The following is a 20,524-nucleotide window of genomic DNA, read 5'->3' on the forward strand; positions in this document are numbered from 1 at the left end:
ATATTTTCACATAGTGAGGTAGATATGTGGGGGCGTGTTAGAACGAGCCGTTTTAGGTAGGCGTGGCAGAGTCTTAACTTTGATAAAGAATATCTCTTTGGTTTTGAGACTTTAGACTTTGCAACTTCAGGGATCTTATCTATGCACAATCAGCTTGTAACACTCCAAAGAGAAAGGAAAACTTGAATTTGCATCATGTGACCCCTTTAAAAAGGAAGGTACAATGTTTACTTATTAAATAAAAGCATTAGTCCCTGATATCATAAAAAGATGTTAACAACAATATCCTTTATTATCTAGTAGCTAAACCCAACAGAGTGATAATGTTAGTTTAATGAGGCTGGTGCTCCTCCCCTTTGATGTGGAGCAGTGAGAGGAAACTAGAGAAAGTGGAGCTGCTCCTTAATCTCTCTGAACCACATTCACCAGAGCTTGAGACTCTCAGTACCCCCATACAGACAGGCAGCCTACGGTCTGTGGCACGGAGAGAAGTGGGAAAACAGGCTGGGATCTGTCCCAGCCAGGAAGAAGGAAAGGGGACCGCATCTGACTTCTACTGCCGGTACCTGTAGATCTAATGCACCATGGCAGAAGGAGCGGAGGGAGAGGAGGAAATCCAGTTTTTACGAACAGTGAGTTAAGCTTGACAATATTTTACATCTGATTAGTTTAAAAAAAATACCTAACTATACCTTATTGTTATATATGTGATAATATGTTTATTTATGCATTAGAAATTTGATTCTTAATGAATGAAAATGACTGTAAAGTCATAGAAAATTATTGTTTGAAAGGTATAGGAATCCTGAACTATATTGTATATTGTCAGTGGTATGTTTGACCACATTTTGACCGGTCACGCAGCTTTAATGGATGTTTTTGGATGAATGTGGAGTGACACGACCAGGTGTGTGGATTTGCTGGCATTGTTGTCTATTTATACATAGTGCAGTGCAGAGGTTGGATTGTCACTGTTTGAAACAGGACTTTACACTTGGCACTGCGCACAGAAGCATGAAGGCAACATACTGCCAAGACTAAAATATAAATCTAGGCTACAGACTAAATATACAGGGCAAAGATATATGAATCTTGGATGTAAGAATGAGAGGCCCATTACTGCCATAATATACAGTTGCACTCTATATTGTCAAGCATCTATGGGGAGAGGAGCCCATCCTGTTGTAAATGTCTGGCCTGGCTGTGTTGGGGTTATGTCAACATGAACACCAAGTCATTCTTACCAGAACTAAATCTGTCCTGGATGCATTGAAAGATTTGAACACATCATGGAGTTCATCCAATGCAGAGTTCGAGATAACTACTGTTGTGCTGCTGTTGTTTGTGATGCTGCTGTCTGTGAGCTCTTAGTCTATATACAGAGATGGGATTAGCAGCTTTCTAGGCTTGTCCTAAACCAACACCTGTTTGTTTCAGTCTATTTAAAAAGTCTGTTACATGTCCTCCTACTTTTATGACAGCCTCTAGAGCTTTTCAGCTCATATTTAGAGTTTTGTTTGATTAACTGGAACATTTCAAGAACACTGTTTAACTGTTAAATTAAGAAACTTACACTATTAGTCAAAAGTTTGGACACAGGTTTTAGTTGTTTCTCATGATCGGAAAGTCTTCTGAAATTCTTGAAAATAAGTTTGTAGGCAAATATGACTTGTGCTTGTGTGTGATTTTTCTGATGAAAAAGCTTTTTTTTTTTTTACTTATTAAAAACAAGTTGGACTTGATAGTGAAAGAAAAGCAGTTAAAAAGTGCCCAGCTTGTGAACTCCTGTAATACTGTCTACAAAACATCTCAGGGAGAGGGATCTGCATCTTGTGAAGTCGGATGAGGAATGGTTGAGTGAGCAGAATTCTAGGCAAACTAAAATATGAAAATAAAATATAATTGGCAATTCATTTGTGTTGGATGATTCTACTATTGTTCTAATTCTAAAGTGTAATCTAATTCTGTGTCACACTTTTGACTGGTAGTGTGTATTTCAGATTTTGGATCATTCTTCATTTAAAGTTTTATTCTGGAGTATTGTTCAACAGGAGTCATCCAGCCATTGTCTCTGTTAGACTGTGCTACTGATCTTCAGTTTTGACTGGCATAAATGAATAGTCATTTGTTCATGGCTCAGTTTCCAGTCTGCACTGTTGGCAGATTGTTGGTGCTTCTTTCTTGCTCGAGAAAATTTCATGTAGCAGGTGCTATAGCCTGAAATAGAGGGGGAGAGAATGAGGAGGAGGCTTTGAGAGACAAGTAGGGGAGAAAAGTGATTGAAAAAGAATGTAATGTTTGCGTTACTGTAATTAGATAGGATAGCTAATGTTTCAAAAAGTGACATGCTAAAATTAATAAATCATTTTAAACAGCTTTTTTCTATATCTTTATACATAGATACGTAGTTTTTGTGACCTCATGTTAATCGACTACACTGAATACTTTGTAAATTTCGTTTGACACACAGCAGGTCTATTGCAACTGCAAAAAGTTTATTTAAAAAAATGAAAAGTTATGCATTTCTATAGCAATTTATAATATCTAAAAATGTACATGTTCCTTTATACATGCACATAAATTGTCATACATAAAAATCGAAATAAATAAATGTAAAATTATTACAATATTATTATTACAATTTAAAATAACTGTTGTCTATTTTAAAATTACTCCAGTCTTCAGTGTTACATGATCCTCCAGAAATCATTCTAATATGCTGATTTGCTGCTCAAGATGTTGAAAACAGTTGTGCAGCTTAGTATATCTTTGATGAAGAGAAAGTAAAAAACAATTGAAATCTTTTGTAACAATGTGAAAGTCTTTACTATCACTTTTGATAAATTGAATGCATCCGTGCTGAATTAAAGTATTAATGAAAAAAGGACCCCAAACTTCTGAACTGGAAAAAACAACAAAAAAAACAAACTCTTATTTGCTTGAAAATGCTTGTTGCACTTCCACTTTCATACAGTATAAAACTTTTATTCAATGCAAAAATGAATAATTTTTTATTGTGGTCTCACAATGACTATATTGTCAAGTGCTGGGTCTCCGGTTGCTAGCAGCATGTGTCAGTGTGGACAGGGTTTTTTCACGGCCCACTGGCTTACATTCCAGCCCTGGAATATCTCAGCAGATGACACACTTACATACATAATACACCATCACACAGGCTAGCCTGTCAAGGACGTGGCCTGTCCCAATTTCTTTATAAAGACATGCTTGCGTTACATCTTTATTGTAAAATGCTGACAAATTACAGAAATATGCCATATTTGTACAACACATCATATACTTCGAACTGAGTCAGTGGAGCGATTAGGAAGTTGTCTATCAAATTAAGACTTTTTGAGGTCACCTTGTATGGGAATAGAGTTACAGAGGGCAGTGCTGCACATAAAATTAGTAGCACCACCACAGGCCTTATCACTGTTGTATTAAGATCCAATGAATTGTTGATTTCATATAACCTACCAGATGTTTCTCACAGGGCTTGAATATATTAATGTAAAAATTTAATTGTTTTTAGTCAGGCCTCATCTTGCGTCCTCATGTCGTTTTGGCTGTAACCTGAGCCATATTCAGGATTAGATGCATGCTGCCCTGATCAAGGTTACAAATGCCATGTTATTTAGCAGCAACGTGTGCTATGGACATGCTGTTACAAAGAAAACATTGATGACTTGTCTAAACAAGTATTTCAGGAAGTGTTTTAATATCTTGCCAGACATCAAATTGGATTTCTATATCTCAATATCAGATAATGCATCAACAAAACAAAATATTGTTTTTATTTATCACAAGGTTGAAAGTTTATCATCAAGTTAAAGACTGAGTTAAAGACTTTTTTTTTTGGTCAAGTCAGTGGGCACCAAAATACTTTGGTTATCAAAATTTTATCAAAATATATTTTAAAGAAAATAAGTCTTAAAGGTTTGAGGGTGAGTAAATCATGACAGAATTTGTATTTTTGGGTGAATGATCCCTTTAACTGTTCTAAAATGTTTAGGCTTATTTAAAACTTGATATATAACCTTAAGAATGACATCTTGACTTTCTTTTTCTTTGTAGGACGACCAGGTGGTTCTACAGTGCACTGCTACTATCCTGAAGGAGCAGATTAAACTCTGTCTGTCCTGTGAGGGTTTTGGAAATCGCCTGTGTTTTCTAGAAACTACATCCAATGCTCAGGTTTGCTTTTCATTTATGTCATTCTAAATTTCTGAAATACATCTGATGTTTTGGATTCCCACTTTTTGTTTGTTTGTCATTCTAGAATGTTCCTCCTGATCTGGCTATATGCTGCTTTATTCTGGAGCAGTCGTTATCTGTGCGTGCCCTTCAGGAGATGCTGGCTAACACAACTGAGCTTAATGAGGTTAGTTCAGAGCACATACATCAGGAATAAGGTCATAGTTACCTTTAAAGGGATAGTACACCAAAAAATTTTTTTTTTAATGAATTCAAGTTAGAAACAACATGAGGGTTATTCTCCATTAAAGTGCACATATTTATAACCTGAAAAATGTTTTCACATTGTTTTTCTGAACTCAGCATGACAGTCTCTTGTCCTCCTCTTTTTTTCTCTTTTGCCCACTGTAGGCAGTCGATTTGGATAAATGGGTAGGTTTCTATTTGAATAAACTTGTCTTTTTGGAGTTTGAAATGTCACAACAGAGAGGCATATAGATACCTATGCAGCTCTTGAATTGTGTATAGTCATGTTTTTCCACCTTCTTCCTAGTCTTCACAAGGAGGAGGCCACCGCACGTTGTTGTATGGCCACGCCATCCTGCTTAGACACACTCACTCTGGCATGGTGGGTCAAATCTCAGTACACGCATACAGGCCATCGCTAGATGAGTATTTTGAGAGAAAATTTACTACAGTGAAAGAATCATTTAACGTTTCCGTTTTTATTGATTGACATTTCTTTGCATGATGCAGTACCTCAGTTGTTTGACAACATCAAGGTCACTCACAGACAAGCTGGCCTTTGATGTGGGCTTGCGGGAGGACTCGACAGGTGTCTGATTTCTAGTAGATCATTATCACAGATGTACTGAGTACTTGTAAATATACAAAACAGAAATCGGACTAAAAGATGTCCTTATCTTCATCCAGGTGAGGCATGTTGGTGGACAATTCACCCTGCATCCAAGCAGAGGTCAGAGGGTGAGAAGGTCAGGGTGGGGGACGATCTCATCCTGGTCAGTGTGTCTTCTGAGAGATATCTGGTAAAGCCCGTCTCTACTGTATGTAGTCAACACAGTCTCTTTTGGATGGAGCCTACCGTTTTACCTGAAAAATCTGTCCAATCAACAGCACCTTTCCTATGCCAGCGGAGACCTCATGGTGGATGCTTCTTTTATGCAAACACTTTGGAACATGAACCCAGTCTGTTCTGGCTGTGAGCTGGCAGAGGGTAAGCTTAAAGCACCAGAGGCCAGTTGCATAAAAGGTTTAGACTAGCCTTACAAGTTAGTCATCAATTTTTTTTCTTTAAAACTGGTCATCATTTTTTAAATTCAGTTACATAAAAGCATACATTAGTCTCAGTTGAATCCCAAAATAACACTGATTACCCCTTGGCTAACAGCTAGTTGGTCAAACTCATACTTAAGACATTGTCTCACCATAGAGGCTAAGTTTATGCAACTGCCCCCAGCTTTACCACACAAGGACATTTCATATGCATTAGGGCTGCATGATTTAGGGATCTAATTGCGATTTAAAATGTGATTTAAAAAAGTTCTATTTTTTCTGTGCTTGTTTATAGGGCTCCACAATTTGGTCAGAAGTTTGTGATTATATAATAATGTGGCTATAAAAATAGCAATAATTGTTGTTATTATTATTAATATTATTATTACTTAGGGGTCATATGATGTTGCTCAAAAGAACATTATTTTGTGTATTTGTAAAGAATATCTCTTTGGATTTGAGACTTTAGTCTTTACAACTTTACAGATCTTCTTTATGCACCAAGAGCTTGTAACACTCCAAAGAGAAAGGAAAAAATGAAATCGCATCATATGACCCCTTTAAGGTTAAAAAAAAACATTATTTTCCACATACTGTATGTTATTGTTTCTCCTCTTTGCCCCGCCTTTCTGAAATGCGTCGATTTTTACAAAGCTCATCGGAAACACACAGCGTCTCCACAACATGGCGGCTGCGGTGGCAGCAACAATAAAGTTACGCCTTCTTTCTTTGCATGAACATTTGGGCGGCGTTATGCAAATCTTCCAACATCGTGACGTAGACATGTGGGTGCGTGTTTAAACGAGGCGTTTTAGGAGGGCGTGGACAAGTCTTAACTTTTATAAAGAATATCTCTTTGGATTTGAGACTTTAGTCTTTGCAACTTTAGGGATCTTATCTATTCACGAACAGCTTGTAACACTCCAAAGAGAAAGGAAAACTTGAAATCGCATCATATGACCCCTTTAATAAAATTTATAAATAAAAACAAGAAATATATCTAATGTAATATTTCACTGTAAAATAAAAAAATCAGTATTTAAAAAAATATATAATTTTATTTTACATTACAACTGTAAAATTACAATATTAATAATGATGGCCATCTAAATGTATGCAAATGCATTGTGACTAATATTAAAATGCATTGTGGAGATCATCAATTTTTTCATTGTCTTTACAACAAACCTAATGCATTATTTTGTGATGTTTCCTTGGTTCAGGATATCTGACTGGAGGGCATGTTCTGCGTCTTTTCCATGGGCACATGGATGAATGTTTAACAATTCCTGCTGCTGACCAGGGCGATGACCAGAGACGGTGAGATATAAAGCCATATTGTATTGTAATGTAAGCAATTTAATGTAATTTAATTCAATGTAAACATGCACAATCTACACCACAGTTAATCTTTTCTTGTTTTGCATAATCTTTCAGAAATGCACACTATGAAGGTGGACCTGTGTGCAGCCATGCCAGATCTCTGTGGAGGCTGGAGCCTCTTCGAATTGGGTTGGTGCTATTTGTATACAGCAGAGCCTTAACAAGCAGAAAATATGTTTTTCTCCCTTTGAGCATATATTCAACCTCCTGTACACAGGTGGAGTGGTAGCCACATGAAGTGGGGTCAGTCCTTCAGGGTGCGTCACATCACCACAGGCAGGTATCTGTGTCTGGATGAAGAGAAAGGACTCCTGCTTGTGGATGCGGAAAAAGCGAATACGAAGAACTCTGCTTTCTGCTTTCGTGCTTCAAAGGTCTGTATACTGCGCTCAGTATTATAACCTACTCTCTGGGAGGTTACTTTTTTGGAAATGTTTTCTAACAATCTTTGACATCAAATGTCATGTGACTGAGTAGGAGAAGACGGAGGTGGCTCAGAAACGTGATGTGGAGGGAATGGGGATCCCAGAGATCAAGTATGGAGAGTCCATGTGCTTTGTGCAACATGTCTCTACCAGCCTATGGCTCACATATGCCTCGGTGGATGCCAAGTCTGCTCGGCTGGGGCCACTGAAAAGGAAGGTAGGAGTATTAATCTCATGTAAACTACGGTTCAAAAGTTTGAGGTCAGTATGATTTTTGTTTTTTTGTTTGAAAGTTTGAAAATTTGCTTGCTAAAAATTCAGCTTTGCCATCATAGGAATAAAAACAGTTATTTTACATTCTAATAATATTTCACAATATTACTGTTTTACTGTATCAAATAAGTGCAGTCTTGGTGATCGTAAGAGACTTCTTCCAAAAAAGAAATCTTACTGACTCCAGACATTTGAACAGTAGTGTAAATTCAATCTAGTCAGGCCCAAAACTGCACAATTCACAGATTTCACCAGTGCTAATATGCGTGTTTCTTTTTCTTAGGCTATACTGCATCTGGAGGGTCACATGGATGATGCTCTGACTGTGGCGCGTTCTCAGACAGCAGAATCCCAGGCTGCTAGAATGATCTATAGCACAACAGGACTCTTCACTCAGTTCATTAAGTATGAAAAAATCCAATCTTAAACCTGCCTATGGTGGCTTAAGCTGGTCTTCGAGGATGAAAGTGACAAAAAAGTGCCCAAAAGCCATCAAAACTGACTAGACTAACCAGCTAGCCATACTTTGAGATCAGATAGATCGGCTTAGCATCATTAACACTAATTTAATTTTTTTTTTTTATTGTTTTTATCAAGGGTAAATATCAGGGTAAAATAAATACTGATTTGTTTTTTTGTCTGACAGGGGTCTGGACTCTCTGAGAGGGAAGAGTAAATCTCCAGGCCCATCGTCCCCGTCTTTGCCTCTAGATGCTGTGGTTCTTTCCTTGCAGGATCTCATCTTCTATTTCCGCCCTCCAGAGGAGGAGCTGGAACATGAGGAGAAGCAGACCAAACTGCGCTCCTTAAGGAACCGTCAGAATCTATTCCAAGAGGAGGTTAGACATGCTGGCAAATATATAAGCAAATACAAATAAATATGTCAAATTTCATTTATACTAATTAATATATTGTCTTTACATTTACATTGCTTATAACATTTAAAAACATACACACATAATTACCAAGGTCTGCTTTGTTGCATAGGGCATGATCAGTCTCGTATTAGACTGTGTTGATCGACTGAATGTCTACAACACTTCGGCCCACTTCTCAGAATTTGCTGGGGAGGAAGCAGCTGAGTACTGGAAAGAGATAGTCAACTTATTTTATGAGCTGCTGGGTATGGCTGTGTTTACTTATGACTAGCATTTAATACATGTAATACTTACCCACACTGATGCACTTAATGATTTACTGTTTTCAGTGTTTTTGGAAAAATGTAAAACCCTTGCATTTTTTTTTCACCCACAGCATCTCTGATCAGAGGAAACAGGGCGAATTGTGCTTTGTTTTGTGATAATCTTGACTGGTTGGTCAGCAAACTGGACCGTTTAGAGGCATCCTCAGGTAGGAAGCCATAATTTATTTAAAACTCCAAATAGAGGCCTTTGAGATTTATTTATGAATCTTGAATCCATGATACATTTTTTAGGATTCTTTTAGGATTTTAGAAAGTTCATCAACATGAATTTGAAATAGAACTCTTTTGTAACATTATAAATGTCTTTACTGTCACACTCGATCAATTTAATGTGTCCTTGCTGAATGAAAGGATTTTTCTTAAAAATAAAAAATCTTCTAAACGGTAGTGTATACTTATTTATTTTAACTGGCAGGCATTCTGGAGGTGCTGTATTGTATCCTTATTGAAAGCCCTGAGGTGCTTAACATCATCCAGGAAAACCACATCAAATCTATCATTGCGCTTTTGGACAAACATGGACGCAATCACAAGGTTGATATCTTTTCATAAGCAAGATTGAAACTTTTCTGGACTGCGTCTTTAATCGTATCTGAACACGTGCTCTGTTGTGATTTTTCATTGTAGGTTCTAGATGTCCTCTGCTCTTTATGCGTATGTAACGGTGTTGCCGTGAGGTCCAATCAGAATCTGATCACTGAGAATCTGCTTCCGGGGCGTGATCTCCTCCTGCAGACCAACATCATCAATTATGTCACCAGGTCTGACTCGGTACAACCCAAATGATATATCATAAAAGAGATCTGTAGATTAGTTTGTTTGGCATATGGAGCTCATGTTTGATGTTTTGCAGTATGAGACCCAACATTTTTCTGGGTACATGTGAAGGCTCTACACAATATAAGAAGTGGTACTACGAGTTAATCGTAGACCATGTGGAGCCATTCCTGACCGCTCAGGCATGTCACCTTCGTGTGGGCTGGGCTATGACCGAGGGTTACAGCCCCTACCCCGGAGGAGGAGAGGGATGGGGAAGCAATGGAGTTGGAGATGATCTTTACTCGTATGGCTTTGATGGACTACATCTGTGGACAGGTGAGGATTACCTTCCTCCATCTGTTCCAGCACATATCCCACTGAGCTCATCTATAACATTATGCTCTCAACATCAGGTCGAGTACCACGTCAGGTGTCCTCATCCAATCCACACATTCTCGCGGCTGGAGATGTGGTGAGCTGCTGTTTGGATCTGAGCGTCCCTAGCATCTCCTTCCGGATCAATGGACATCCCGTTCAAGGCATGTTCGAGAATTTCAACCTGGATGGTCTCTTTTTCCCTGCGGTCAGCTTCTCAGCTGGGATCAAGTAAGAGCCAAGCTTTTAATTTCAACGAATGTTAATATTCCCTCCTGGAGCCGGATTGGACCTGACCTAAATAGGACAAATTAAAAAATGCGTTCCAATTTTTTGCCATCAGAGTTCGGTTTCTCCTTGGTGGGCGGCATGGAGACTTCAAATTCCTTCCTCCTCCTGGTTATGCCCCATGCTATGAGGCAGTTCTGCCCAAAGATAGACTGCGTATTGAGCCCATTAAAGAGTATAAGCATGACTTCAATGGGGTCCGGAACCTTTTGGGACCGACCCAGTCTCTTTCCCACACTGCCTTCACTCCTTGCCCAGTGGACACTGTGCAGGTGAGATTTCATAAAATGTAGTTAAAGGAATTTATTAATAAAGTGACCTCTGCTGTATTGATTTTGCTATCTACATTATTTCTGCAGATTGTGCTTCCTCCTCATCTAGAGCGGATTAGAGAGAAACTGGCTGAGAACAGCCATGAGCTGTGGGCCGTCACTCGAATTGAGCAGGGCTGGACCTATGGATCGGTCAGTCTATGAAAACATAAAATAAAAATATAATTGAAGGAGATAATGACTATTTTAAAATACTATGTGCACAATTAAAATATTTAATGTATAAATAATGTGACTTTTTGTTGATTTTTCTCTGTATCAATTCATACTCAATACTGTCGGTCTGCTGTCCCCACCTTTTCAGTTTCGTGATGACAACAAGAAGCTGCATCCTTGTCTAGTAGTTTTCCAGAGCCTCCCAGAGCCCGAGAAGAACTACAACTTGGCAATGTCTGGAGAGACACTGAAGTGAGTGAAATACTGAGCTTCTACATGTTTGTTTCTGTGTGCTTAATTAATCCATTTCTCTGTATTGTCTCAATAGGACTCTTCTGGCTTTAGGATGTCATGTAGGTATGGGTGATGAAAAAGCAGAGGAGAACTTAAAGAGGATCAAACTTCCTAAAACGTCAGTATTACAGAATATTCTGATAGCCGCTAATAAGTCTCAATTGCTTAAACAGTGTTTGTTTACACTACCGTTCAAAAGTTTTAGGGACAGTAAGATGTTTTTTTTATTTTTTTTAAAGAAATTAATACTTTTATTCAGCAACCAGCAAGATGCATTTAATTGATCAAAATGTCAGGAAAGACTTTTACATTGTTACAAAAAATTCTGATTCAATGAAATGCTTTTCTGTTGTTTATTTATCAAAGGCTCCTGAAAAACGTATCATGGTTTCCACAAAAATATTAAACAGTAAAGCTGTTTTTAACATTGATAATAATAAGAAATGTTTTTGATCACCAAATCAGCATATTAGAATGATTTCTAAAGGATCATGTGACACTGAAGACACCTACTGAAAATTCAACTTTGCCATCACAGGAAAAAAATTCTTAATATTTATTTAAATAAAATTATAAATTATAAAAAAAAAATTATTTAAATTTTAAAGTGTGAAAATTTAAAATTGTAAAGTTTCACAATTTTATTGTTTATACTGTATTTTTGATCATTACAAAAATCAGTTTTGCGAGCATAAGATACTTAACGACCTCAAACTTTTGAACAGTAGTGTAAGTAACCAAATACATAATTCAGTGACAAAAACAAAAGCAAAATAATGTTGTCTGAACTTAAATTAGTTTCTGCTTATTTCTTAGGTATATGCAAAGTAATGGATACAAACCTGCTCCTCTGGAACTCAACCATGTGAAACTGACACCGAATCAGAACACACTTGTGGAAAGGCTAGCTGAAAATGGACACAACGTCTGGGCTCGAGACCGTGTTCGTCAAGGCTGGACTTACAGCATTATTCAGGTAGGGCTGCACACTTTTTTTCAGGAGCAAAAAAATATAAACAACAACAATAAATTACAAAAATAAGGAAATGCAAAAATGTATCCAGAGCACGGCTTATCCTTTACAAGTCATTTTGACACACAGTTTTAATTTAGATTTTTTTTTCTTCATATTTTTGTACCTGAGAACTCACATTCAACCATTTTCTGACAGAAGTACTCTTTCCTAAAATCTTTTGAAAATATTAAGATATGCAATATTAATAATAATAACTAGAAGATTCGATGAGATTAGCATTTTAATACCTGATCGTTCTTTAGGGTTTGCTTCATTTGCTTCTGATTTTACTTGTTTTAGGACATTGTGAACAAGCGCAACCCCCGTCTTGTGCCATACAATCTACTGGATGAAAAGACGAAAAAGACCAATCGTGACAGTGTATGTGCCGCTGTACGGACTCTGATTGGCTATGGCTACAATATTGAGCCACCTGACCAAGAGAGCAGTGAGTCTGTCCATCTAATCATTCACTAAATCAAACTCTTCAAAGGGAACTTAGTCATACAATGCATTTTGTATTTGTAATATTTCACTCATCAAAGCCTCTGTGACCATTTATTCTAGGTGGACATGGGGCTGGCAGTGGTCGGAGTGATAAGATCCGTGTGTTCAGGGCAGAGAAATCCTATGCCGTAACCCAGGGGAAATGGTACTTTGAGTTTGAGGCGGTAACAGTGGGAGAGATGAGAGTTGGGTGGGCAAGACCAAGCGCCCATGCAGACAGAGAGCTGGGATCAGATGACCTGGCCTATGTCTTCAATGGATTCAAGGTACTTCAATTTCATTAGCATTGTTAGGGGCTTCTTTGTTTTAAGAACCTCCTACAATCGTTCATTGCACCAATATGCTTACATTAGATATTAAAAAGAACCTTGACAAGTATTAGTTTTGATTAGGATATCAACACCAAAGAAAGGATCATCATAATACTGTCATTAACTCTTATGGTCACCAAGGCTGTATTTATTTGATCAAAAATACAGTGAAAACAGTAATATTTTTTCATTACTCCAGTCTTTAGTGTCACATGATACTTCAGAAATCATTCTAATATGCTAATTTGGTGCTCAAGAAACATTTCTTATTATCATCAATGTGGAAAACAGTTGTGCTGTGTAATATTTTTGTTTTCAGGATCCTTAAATTAATAGAAAGTTCAAAAGAACAGCATTTATTTGAAATATAAATATTTTGTTACATTATAATGTTTACTATAACTTTTGATAAATTTAATGCTGAGTAAAATATAAATATCTTCAAAAAAAGTAACTTAATAGTACTGTATGATATAATATAACTGATTTTTAACCATAGGCTCAGCGTTGGCACATCGGGAATGAGCCGTTTGGCCGGCAGTGGCAGTCTGGTGATGTAGTGGGCTGCATGATCGACCTGACGGAGCAGAACATCATGTTTACTCTAAATGGAGAAATGCTCATCAGTGACTCTGGATCTGAGATGGCCTTCAAAGACATTGAGATTGGAGAAGGTGAGAGTCACAAAGGAAAATAAGAGTCACAAAACATGACATTAGTTGCTGCTGTTACATTTAATAATGTCTGTTCTCCTGACCAGGTTTCATCCCTGTATGCTGTCTGGGGCTGTCCCAGGTGGGTCGTATCAACCTTGGGCAGAATGTGAGCAGCCTGCGATACTTCACAATCTGTGGCCTGCAAGAAGGTTTCGAGCCTTTCGCCATCAACATGAAGAGAGATATTACCATGTGGTTCAGCAAGAGCTTGCCACAGTTTGTGCCTGTGCCAACAGACCACATTCATATTGAGGTAAAAACACACTGAAAAAACCTTATTAATTCATGTGAATCTGCACAGCTCAGCTGCAGGTTTTTCTTTATTTTCTCAAGCCATTGATATTAATATTAAGTAAAACTAAAATTATTAAAAATCATTTTCATTCATTAAAATAAACCTGAAATAAAATAAAATAAAATAAAAATATTAGATTCATTTTAATTGCACTGAGTAAATGCAGCTGGATAAAACAAAAGCTGTGTCCGTCTTCATTTCAGGCTGCAAAGAACAAAATGTGATTATTTTAAAGGGGGGTGATTCTTTTCTATACCCACTGTATATACTATAATAGTATAAAAATAATGCTAAAATAACACTGTCTCAGACCCTTTTCTCCTTTAATTGCTTCAATAGGTGTCCCTTGTGGATGGAACGGTGGATAGCGCCCCCTGTCTGAAACTGACTCACAGGACATTTGGGTCTCAGAATGCCAACACAGACCTTTTGTTCTTTAGACTTAGCATGCCAATAGAATTCCACGAAACCTTCAAGGTGCCAGTGGGAGCTTCTCCCCTCACCCGAACCCTCACTATCCCTGAGGATGAGGCTCTTGAGGTGGACCCCGAATCTGAATTTGAGCTCCTGAAGAAGTCAGCCACTCGCAAGGAGCAAGATGAGAAAGAAAAAGAGCCATCCGTCCCGAAAGAGCTTCCTGGCAACAAAGAGGGCGAGAATGAGAAGGACATCACCACAGAGAAGAGCAAAAAGAGAGGGTGAGAAAAGATACAGTAGATGACAGATCTGTAATTCTCTCGTTTGATTCTGAAATGACAAAATAGCTGTGATTTTCAGCTTTTTTTCCAAGGCGAAGAAAGCAGCGTTTATAGCCCCACCACCGGTGGTTCCAACAGTGCCTCGTCTGATGGAGGATGTTGTCCCAGATGATCGAGACGATGCTGATATTATCTCAAACACAACGACTGTATGGAAATTTTAGAATCTTTTCCTTACTAAATATCTTTGTATCATTTGCTTAATTTCATCTAAATAATACTTTGATCCAAGACAATGTTGTCATGTGTAACAAAAGCCCTTCTTTTCATTCCACCAGTATTATTATTCAGTTCGGGTGTTTGCCGGACAGGAGCCCAGTGGAGTATGGGTAGGGTGGGTCACTCCTGACTACCACCAGTATGACCCACACTTTGATCTTGGTAAAGTCAGAAATGTAACTGTTACGGTTGGGGACGATAAAGGCAACATTCATGACAGGTAAGACCATTCATGCTGCTACATACTTCAGTACATTTTCCACCAGAACAGGCATGCATGAGTAAGGACCCAGGCTTAACTTAAACCATTTGATATCACTTTTCTCAGAACATCTCAGTGTCTTTCCTCTGCTTTCCTCAGTGTAAAACGCAGCAACTGCTACATGGTGTGGGGAGGAGAGTTTAGCAGCTCACAGCAAACACGCATCAGCCAAGAGGACTTTGTGATTGGTTGCTTGGTGGACCTGGACACAGGACTAATGACCTTTACAGCCAACGGGAAAGAGATCAATGCCTTTTACCAGGTGAGATAAAGTGGTCAAAGTAAATTAGCTTTCACTTGTTTCCTGTAACTGACAACTACATAAGGAACTACTGTAGGTAAATTTTCAGGCTAAGATGTAGAAAGAACTAGATTTTTATATTTTCAGGGCGAATTCCAAACAGAAGTGAGCATCCCTATGCCCTACTCCCTTCGAAGGGCAGAGCCCTTGAAGTGTGTTCTTTGAAGGGTGTAGGGCATTACTGTCTCGTTCACTAACGGGTTTCTGGAAGGGCCCTTCGTGAAGGGATTCATTTGTTCACTTTCGTTTGGAACGTCCCTACAAATGGCATCCCCTTCCAGAAGTGCCCTTCAAGGGCACAAAAAAGCCATTTGGAATTCGCCCTCTGATTTGAAAATGTGAGTGGAAAATATCATTGTTGTGCTATGAGTGGTTGCCAGGGTGTTGCCATGACTGCATGGTTTCAGTAGTGTTCCAAGTGGAATCTAATCTAATCTAATCTAATATAATAAATATAATAATACATTTTTTATTTATATTTATTTAACACATTTATCAAAAGTACATAAACTTTAAATAAAGTAATGATCAAAAGATTGATTCTGTTAAAGCCATTTTTTAATGGCTGTATTGAATTCTGTTTGTTTTTAAATTATTACATATTAATATTATATATTAATTTTATGTAGAAAACTCATTGATGCCAATATTGACGTGATGTGAAAAGGGCCAACATTTTTGACATGTTCAATTTCCTGAAAGAAATTTAAAATACTTAAAAGCACCATAATTTTATGTCCATTTAATGTGACATTAAGCGGTTTCTCTCTGTTTCAGGTGGAACCCAATACTAAGCTCTTCCCTGCTGTCTTTTGTTTGCCATCAAGCCAGAACATGTTACAGGTGGAACTCGGCAAACTAAAGGTCACTATCTCGTGCTAAAGATGTCATTTTGATTGTACAAACATTCTAAAGTAATTTCTGTTACTGTAATGTAAATTGTTCTTCATTTATATTACACTTTTTCTTCTCTATATTCAGAACATCATGCCCATCTCTGCGGCCATGTTCCGTAGTGACCATAAGAACCCGGTACCTCAGTGTCCTCCCAGGTTGGATGTCCAGATGTTGACACCTGTCATATGGAGCCGAATGCCTAATCAGTTTTTGGCCCCTGAAACTGGCCGTGTGAGTGAGAGGCAGGGCTGGAAGGTGCAGTGTATGGAACCTCTTATTATGATGGCGCTGCACATTCCAGAAGAAAACAGGTATTCCATTAATATGAAAATATAACCTGGTTATTTCATTAGAAAATAGAAAAAAAATTTCCTTGATCCTTTGAAATAAAAGAATTCAGTGTTATGAAAAATGTCACTATCAAAACTGAAAACTTGAATTATCGTTTCCTCTCTTCTCTAGGTGCATTGACATCCTGGAACTGTCAGAGCGCACCGACCTAATGACGTTTCATTACCACACACTGAAACTGTATGGCTCTGTATGCGCTCTGGGCAACAACCGTGTCGCACACGCCCTCTGCAGCCACGTTGACGAATCGCAGCTCTTTTATGCCATTGAAAACACCTACCTTCCCGGCCCAATCCGTAGCGGCTACTACGACTTGCTCATCTCCATGCACCTCGAGTCTGCCAAGCGCAACCGTCTCATGACTAATAAGGAGTTCATTGTGCCCATGACGGATGACACGCGTAGCATCACCCTCTATTCAGATGCTGAGAAGGCCCATGCGCTTCCTGGGGTCGGCCTCACCACCTGTCTACGCCCCAAACTACACTTTGCCCCAACTGGGTTTGTGGGCACTAATGCAGACCTCTACACCCTCAGCCCCATCATACCTCTGCAGGTAGGTGGAGGAAATTAGATTGGTGTCTTGTTGTGAAGACTACCACAAATTTGGCTTCTTTATTTCTCTTTTCCTGACTCTTTTTGTCTTTCTGTACTGTAGAAGCTTAAAGACCATGCCCTCAGCATGCTTACAGAAGCCGTACAGGACGGTGGGCAGGCCATGCGGGATCCCGTTGGTGGCAGCGTTGAGTTTCACTTTGTGCCCATTCTGAAGCTCATCAGCACCCTGCTAATAATGGGCGTGTTTGATGACAACGACGTCAAACACATTCTGAAGCTGATTGAACCATCCGTCTTCACTGATGGTGAGAACCCGGCAGAAGAACTGGATGCCGCCAAAATTGAAGATGCCGAGCAACAGCTGGTCTGCAAAAAGGAAGGAATGGAGGTAAAAGAGGAAGAGGAGCAAGTAGAGGGTGAAAATGAGGGAGAGCTGCTGGATGAAGGAATGGGAGAGGAAGAGGAAGAAGAGCTTGAGGAAGAGGAGGAGGATGAGCTCGAACCTGAGGAGGAGGAAAATGAAGAGCAGGTGGGAAAGGAAGGGAAAGAGGATGAACATGCTGCGGAAAAAACGGATCGAGAGAAAACAACATATAGAGAAGATGAGAACGAAACTGGTGCAGCAGAGGCAGAAGTGAAGGAAGAGGAGGATGTGGGAGAGGGACTGCTGCACATGAAGCTTCCTGAGTCTGTTAAACTTCAGGTGAAGTACTACTGATTGAAGACTTTCATATGTATTAGTATTTCTCTCACTTGTTGATTTTTCTGTCTTTCTCATCCTTAGATGTGTACTCTCCTGCAATATTTCTGTGACTGTGAGCTGCGTCACAGAGTGGAAGCCATCATCGCTTTCTCGGACAGGTTTGTCAACCAGGTGCAGACCAATCAGAGACAGCGATATAATGAGCTCATGCAGGCCTTCACGATGAGCGCTGCAGAAACAGCCCGCAAGACCCGCGAATTCCGCTCCCCTCCACAGGAACAGGTACTGTTCAGCCACTCTGGAGAGAAAATTCAGCCTTGGTATATATAAAGCTTTTTTAGTTTTATATATACCAAGGCTGCATTTTCTGTCCAGAGAAAAAAAGAGCTAATATTTACACTTACGCTGTTTATTTAGGTGTACATGTTGATGCGCTTTAAGAACAGTCCAGAGGAGGTAGACTGCCCTGTTCCTGAGGGAGTCCGGAATGGCCTGCTGACCTTTCACCATGACCTTTTGGCTCACTGTGGTCAGTTTAACCACACAGAATAATCCCTTTTCAGAGAACATATACTGTCGCTGTTTCATATGAAGACCAATATAATTAGTCCTTGTTTGTTGCTACTAACATATTCCTGTTTCCACATGCAATTTTTTTTAAACCTCAGATCTAAGGAGTCACTGTTCTCAAACATAATGTAGGGAGTCACATGTATTCTCCTTCTCTTTTATAGGGGTTCATATTGAAGAGGAGGAGCAGGAAGAGGAGGTAGACACCTCTCTCCATGGTCGCCTTCTGAGACTAGTGGAGAAAGTTAAGAGCTTGCGAAAGAAGCCGGAGGCTGAGCCTGAACCTGAAGAAGATGAAAAACCCAGTAAATTCTTTTTACTTCATATTAGACTTCAGCGTTTCATATTAGACTTTTTTTCCATAGCATAATTGCACGACCCTTTGCTCTTGTGTCACAGGTACTCTGCAGGAGCTGATCTCCCACACCATGATCCACTGGGCTCAGGAGTCTTTCATTCAGAACCCTGAGCTGGTGCGGCTCATGTTCAGTCTGCTACACCGGCAGTATGACGCCCTGGGTGAGCTGATCCGAGCATTGCCCAAAGCCTACACTATCAATGCAGTATCTGTGCAAGACACAATGGAGCTACTGGAGTGTCTGGGACAGATCCGCTCCCTGCTCATCGTACAGATGGGGCCTGAAGAGGAAAGGCTGATGATCCAAAGTATTGGGTGAGTGCATGATTGCATCCTAAAAAAGTCCTTCAACTTCAATAAGTAACAATAGCAACTGCAATAGATACCTTCTGCTTACACTGCCAGAAATTTACACCATCCTGGAGTTGCAGTTGTCCTCTGTCTTTCTCTTTCAGAAATATTATGAGCAACAGGGTATTCTACCAGCACCCCAACCTGATGAGAGCTCTGGGAATGCATGAGACGGTCATGGAGGTTATGGTGAACGTACTTGGAGGTGGAGATTCCAAGGTATGCAGTTTTTAAAAGTCACATTTTTATGTGATGTTGAAACATTTGATTGGTTTGAAAGATTTTTTTAATTTAATTTGCGTTTGCATTTGCTCTGAGCAGGAGATCAGATTTCCTCGAATGGTGACCAACTGCTGTCGTTTCCTGTGTTATTTCTGCCGTATCAGCAGACAGAATCAGCGCTCAATGTTTGATCACCTGGGCTACCTCCTGCAGAACAGTGGGATTGGGCTGGGTAAAGCCTGGTTCTGAAAGAAACTCACCTTTTTAAGCTTTCATTTTTAATAACTTTTCATCTGCAGGATGTGCTTTTATGTTTAGCCTAGTTAAAATTGAAGTAAATCTGATTTAAATGTTGTTATATTCAGCTATAAATGTTTATTATTTAGTGTCGCATCAATCAACCAGTAAACAATTTTTCAGGAATGCGTGGCTCCACTCCTCTTGATGTTGCTGCTGCATCCTGTATCGATAACAATGAACTTGCCCTGGCTCTCCAAGAGCAAGACCTGGAGATGGTGTGTCAACCTAAAGTACAAATGAAAAAATTTTTGAAGAGTTTTTGTGGCCCCCAAAAAACTCTTTTTGTCTCTCTGTTAATGCAGGTGGTGAAGTACTTGGCAGGTTGTGGCCTGCAGAGCTGCCCTATGCTCTTATCAAAAGGTTACCCAGATATTGGGTGGAATCCATGTGGAGGCGAGAAGTATCTGGATTTCCTGCGCTTCGCTGTATTTGTTAATGGTTTGCATTTATGATGTGATGATGGTTTTAACTAATTGGACAAAGAAGAGACTGTGTAGTTTGCATACATTAGATACTGTATACTCTGGTTTGCTTGTTAATGTGAGAGTCTTTATATGACTACATAAAAAAATTATAATAGTAATTTATGGTATAGCTATATACAGTTTGTATAACGTTCTCATTTCAGGAGAGAGTGTGGAGGAGAACGCTAACGTGGTGGTCCGACTTCTGATCAGGAGGCCTGAGTGTTTTGGTCCCGCATTGAGAGGAGAAGGGGGCAACGGTCTGCTTGCTGCCATTGAAGAAGCTATTAAGATCTCAGAGGATCCTGCAAGAGATGGACCCACTGTTAAAAAAGACAGACGCTTCCCCATGTGAGTGCAAAGCATCTCTGTACTACATTACCGTGTGGT

The 20,524-nt window shown here is 39.2% G+C and overlaps 1 protein-coding gene across 1 annotated transcript in view; it reads left to right on the forward strand.

Annotated features, from left to right (window-relative positions):
* Nucleotides 1-436: 436 nt before the first annotated feature.
* LOC107734428 (ryanodine receptor 1-like) overlaps nucleotides 437-20,524 on the forward strand; it is a 53,578-nt gene continuing 33,490 nt past the window's right edge. The window contains 46 exon segments of the mRNA XM_016546378.1: nucleotides 437-632; nucleotides 4,075-4,194; nucleotides 4,280-4,381; nucleotides 4,606-4,626; nucleotides 4,748-4,822; nucleotides 4,951-5,029; nucleotides 5,128-5,240; nucleotides 5,329-5,428; nucleotides 6,711-6,807; nucleotides 6,925-6,999; nucleotides 7,088-7,244; nucleotides 7,348-7,512; nucleotides 7,852-7,973; nucleotides 8,215-8,407; nucleotides 8,556-8,691; nucleotides 8,823-8,918; nucleotides 9,188-9,306; nucleotides 9,400-9,533; nucleotides 9,626-9,867; nucleotides 9,945-10,137; nucleotides 10,250-10,466; nucleotides 10,554-10,658; nucleotides 10,831-10,934; nucleotides 11,011-11,094; nucleotides 11,793-11,952; nucleotides 12,292-12,439; nucleotides 12,559-12,764; nucleotides 13,309-13,483; nucleotides 13,570-13,778; nucleotides 14,160-14,518; nucleotides 14,598-14,727; nucleotides 14,857-15,017; nucleotides 15,159-15,321; nucleotides 16,138-16,224; nucleotides 16,342-16,568; nucleotides 16,720-17,164; nucleotides 17,267-17,869; nucleotides 17,951-18,151; nucleotides 18,287-18,398; nucleotides 18,604-18,744; nucleotides 18,839-19,112; nucleotides 19,253-19,367; nucleotides 19,470-19,602; nucleotides 19,791-19,885; nucleotides 19,973-20,108; nucleotides 20,299-20,485. Of these exon segments, the coding sequence (XP_016401864.1) occupies nucleotides 585-632; nucleotides 4,075-4,194; nucleotides 4,280-4,381; nucleotides 4,606-4,626; nucleotides 4,748-4,822; nucleotides 4,951-5,029; nucleotides 5,128-5,240; nucleotides 5,329-5,428; nucleotides 6,711-6,807; nucleotides 6,925-6,999; nucleotides 7,088-7,244; nucleotides 7,348-7,512; nucleotides 7,852-7,973; nucleotides 8,215-8,407; nucleotides 8,556-8,691; nucleotides 8,823-8,918; nucleotides 9,188-9,306; nucleotides 9,400-9,533; nucleotides 9,626-9,867; nucleotides 9,945-10,137; nucleotides 10,250-10,466; nucleotides 10,554-10,658; nucleotides 10,831-10,934; nucleotides 11,011-11,094; nucleotides 11,793-11,952; nucleotides 12,292-12,439; nucleotides 12,559-12,764; nucleotides 13,309-13,483; nucleotides 13,570-13,778; nucleotides 14,160-14,518; nucleotides 14,598-14,727; nucleotides 14,857-15,017; nucleotides 15,159-15,321; nucleotides 16,138-16,224; nucleotides 16,342-16,568; nucleotides 16,720-17,164; nucleotides 17,267-17,869; nucleotides 17,951-18,151; nucleotides 18,287-18,398; nucleotides 18,604-18,744; nucleotides 18,839-19,112; nucleotides 19,253-19,367; nucleotides 19,470-19,602; nucleotides 19,791-19,885; nucleotides 19,973-20,108; nucleotides 20,299-20,485 (7,364 nt within the window). The 5' untranslated portion in view covers nucleotides 437-584.

This window comes from Sinocyclocheilus rhinocerous, unplaced genomic scaffold, assembly GCF_001515625.1.
Source record: "Sinocyclocheilus rhinocerous isolate Xijiao unplaced genomic scaffold, SAMN03320098_v1.1 scaffold1211, whole genome shotgun sequence".
NCBI lineage: Eukaryota > Metazoa > Chordata > Actinopteri > Cypriniformes > Cyprinidae > Sinocyclocheilus > Sinocyclocheilus rhinocerous.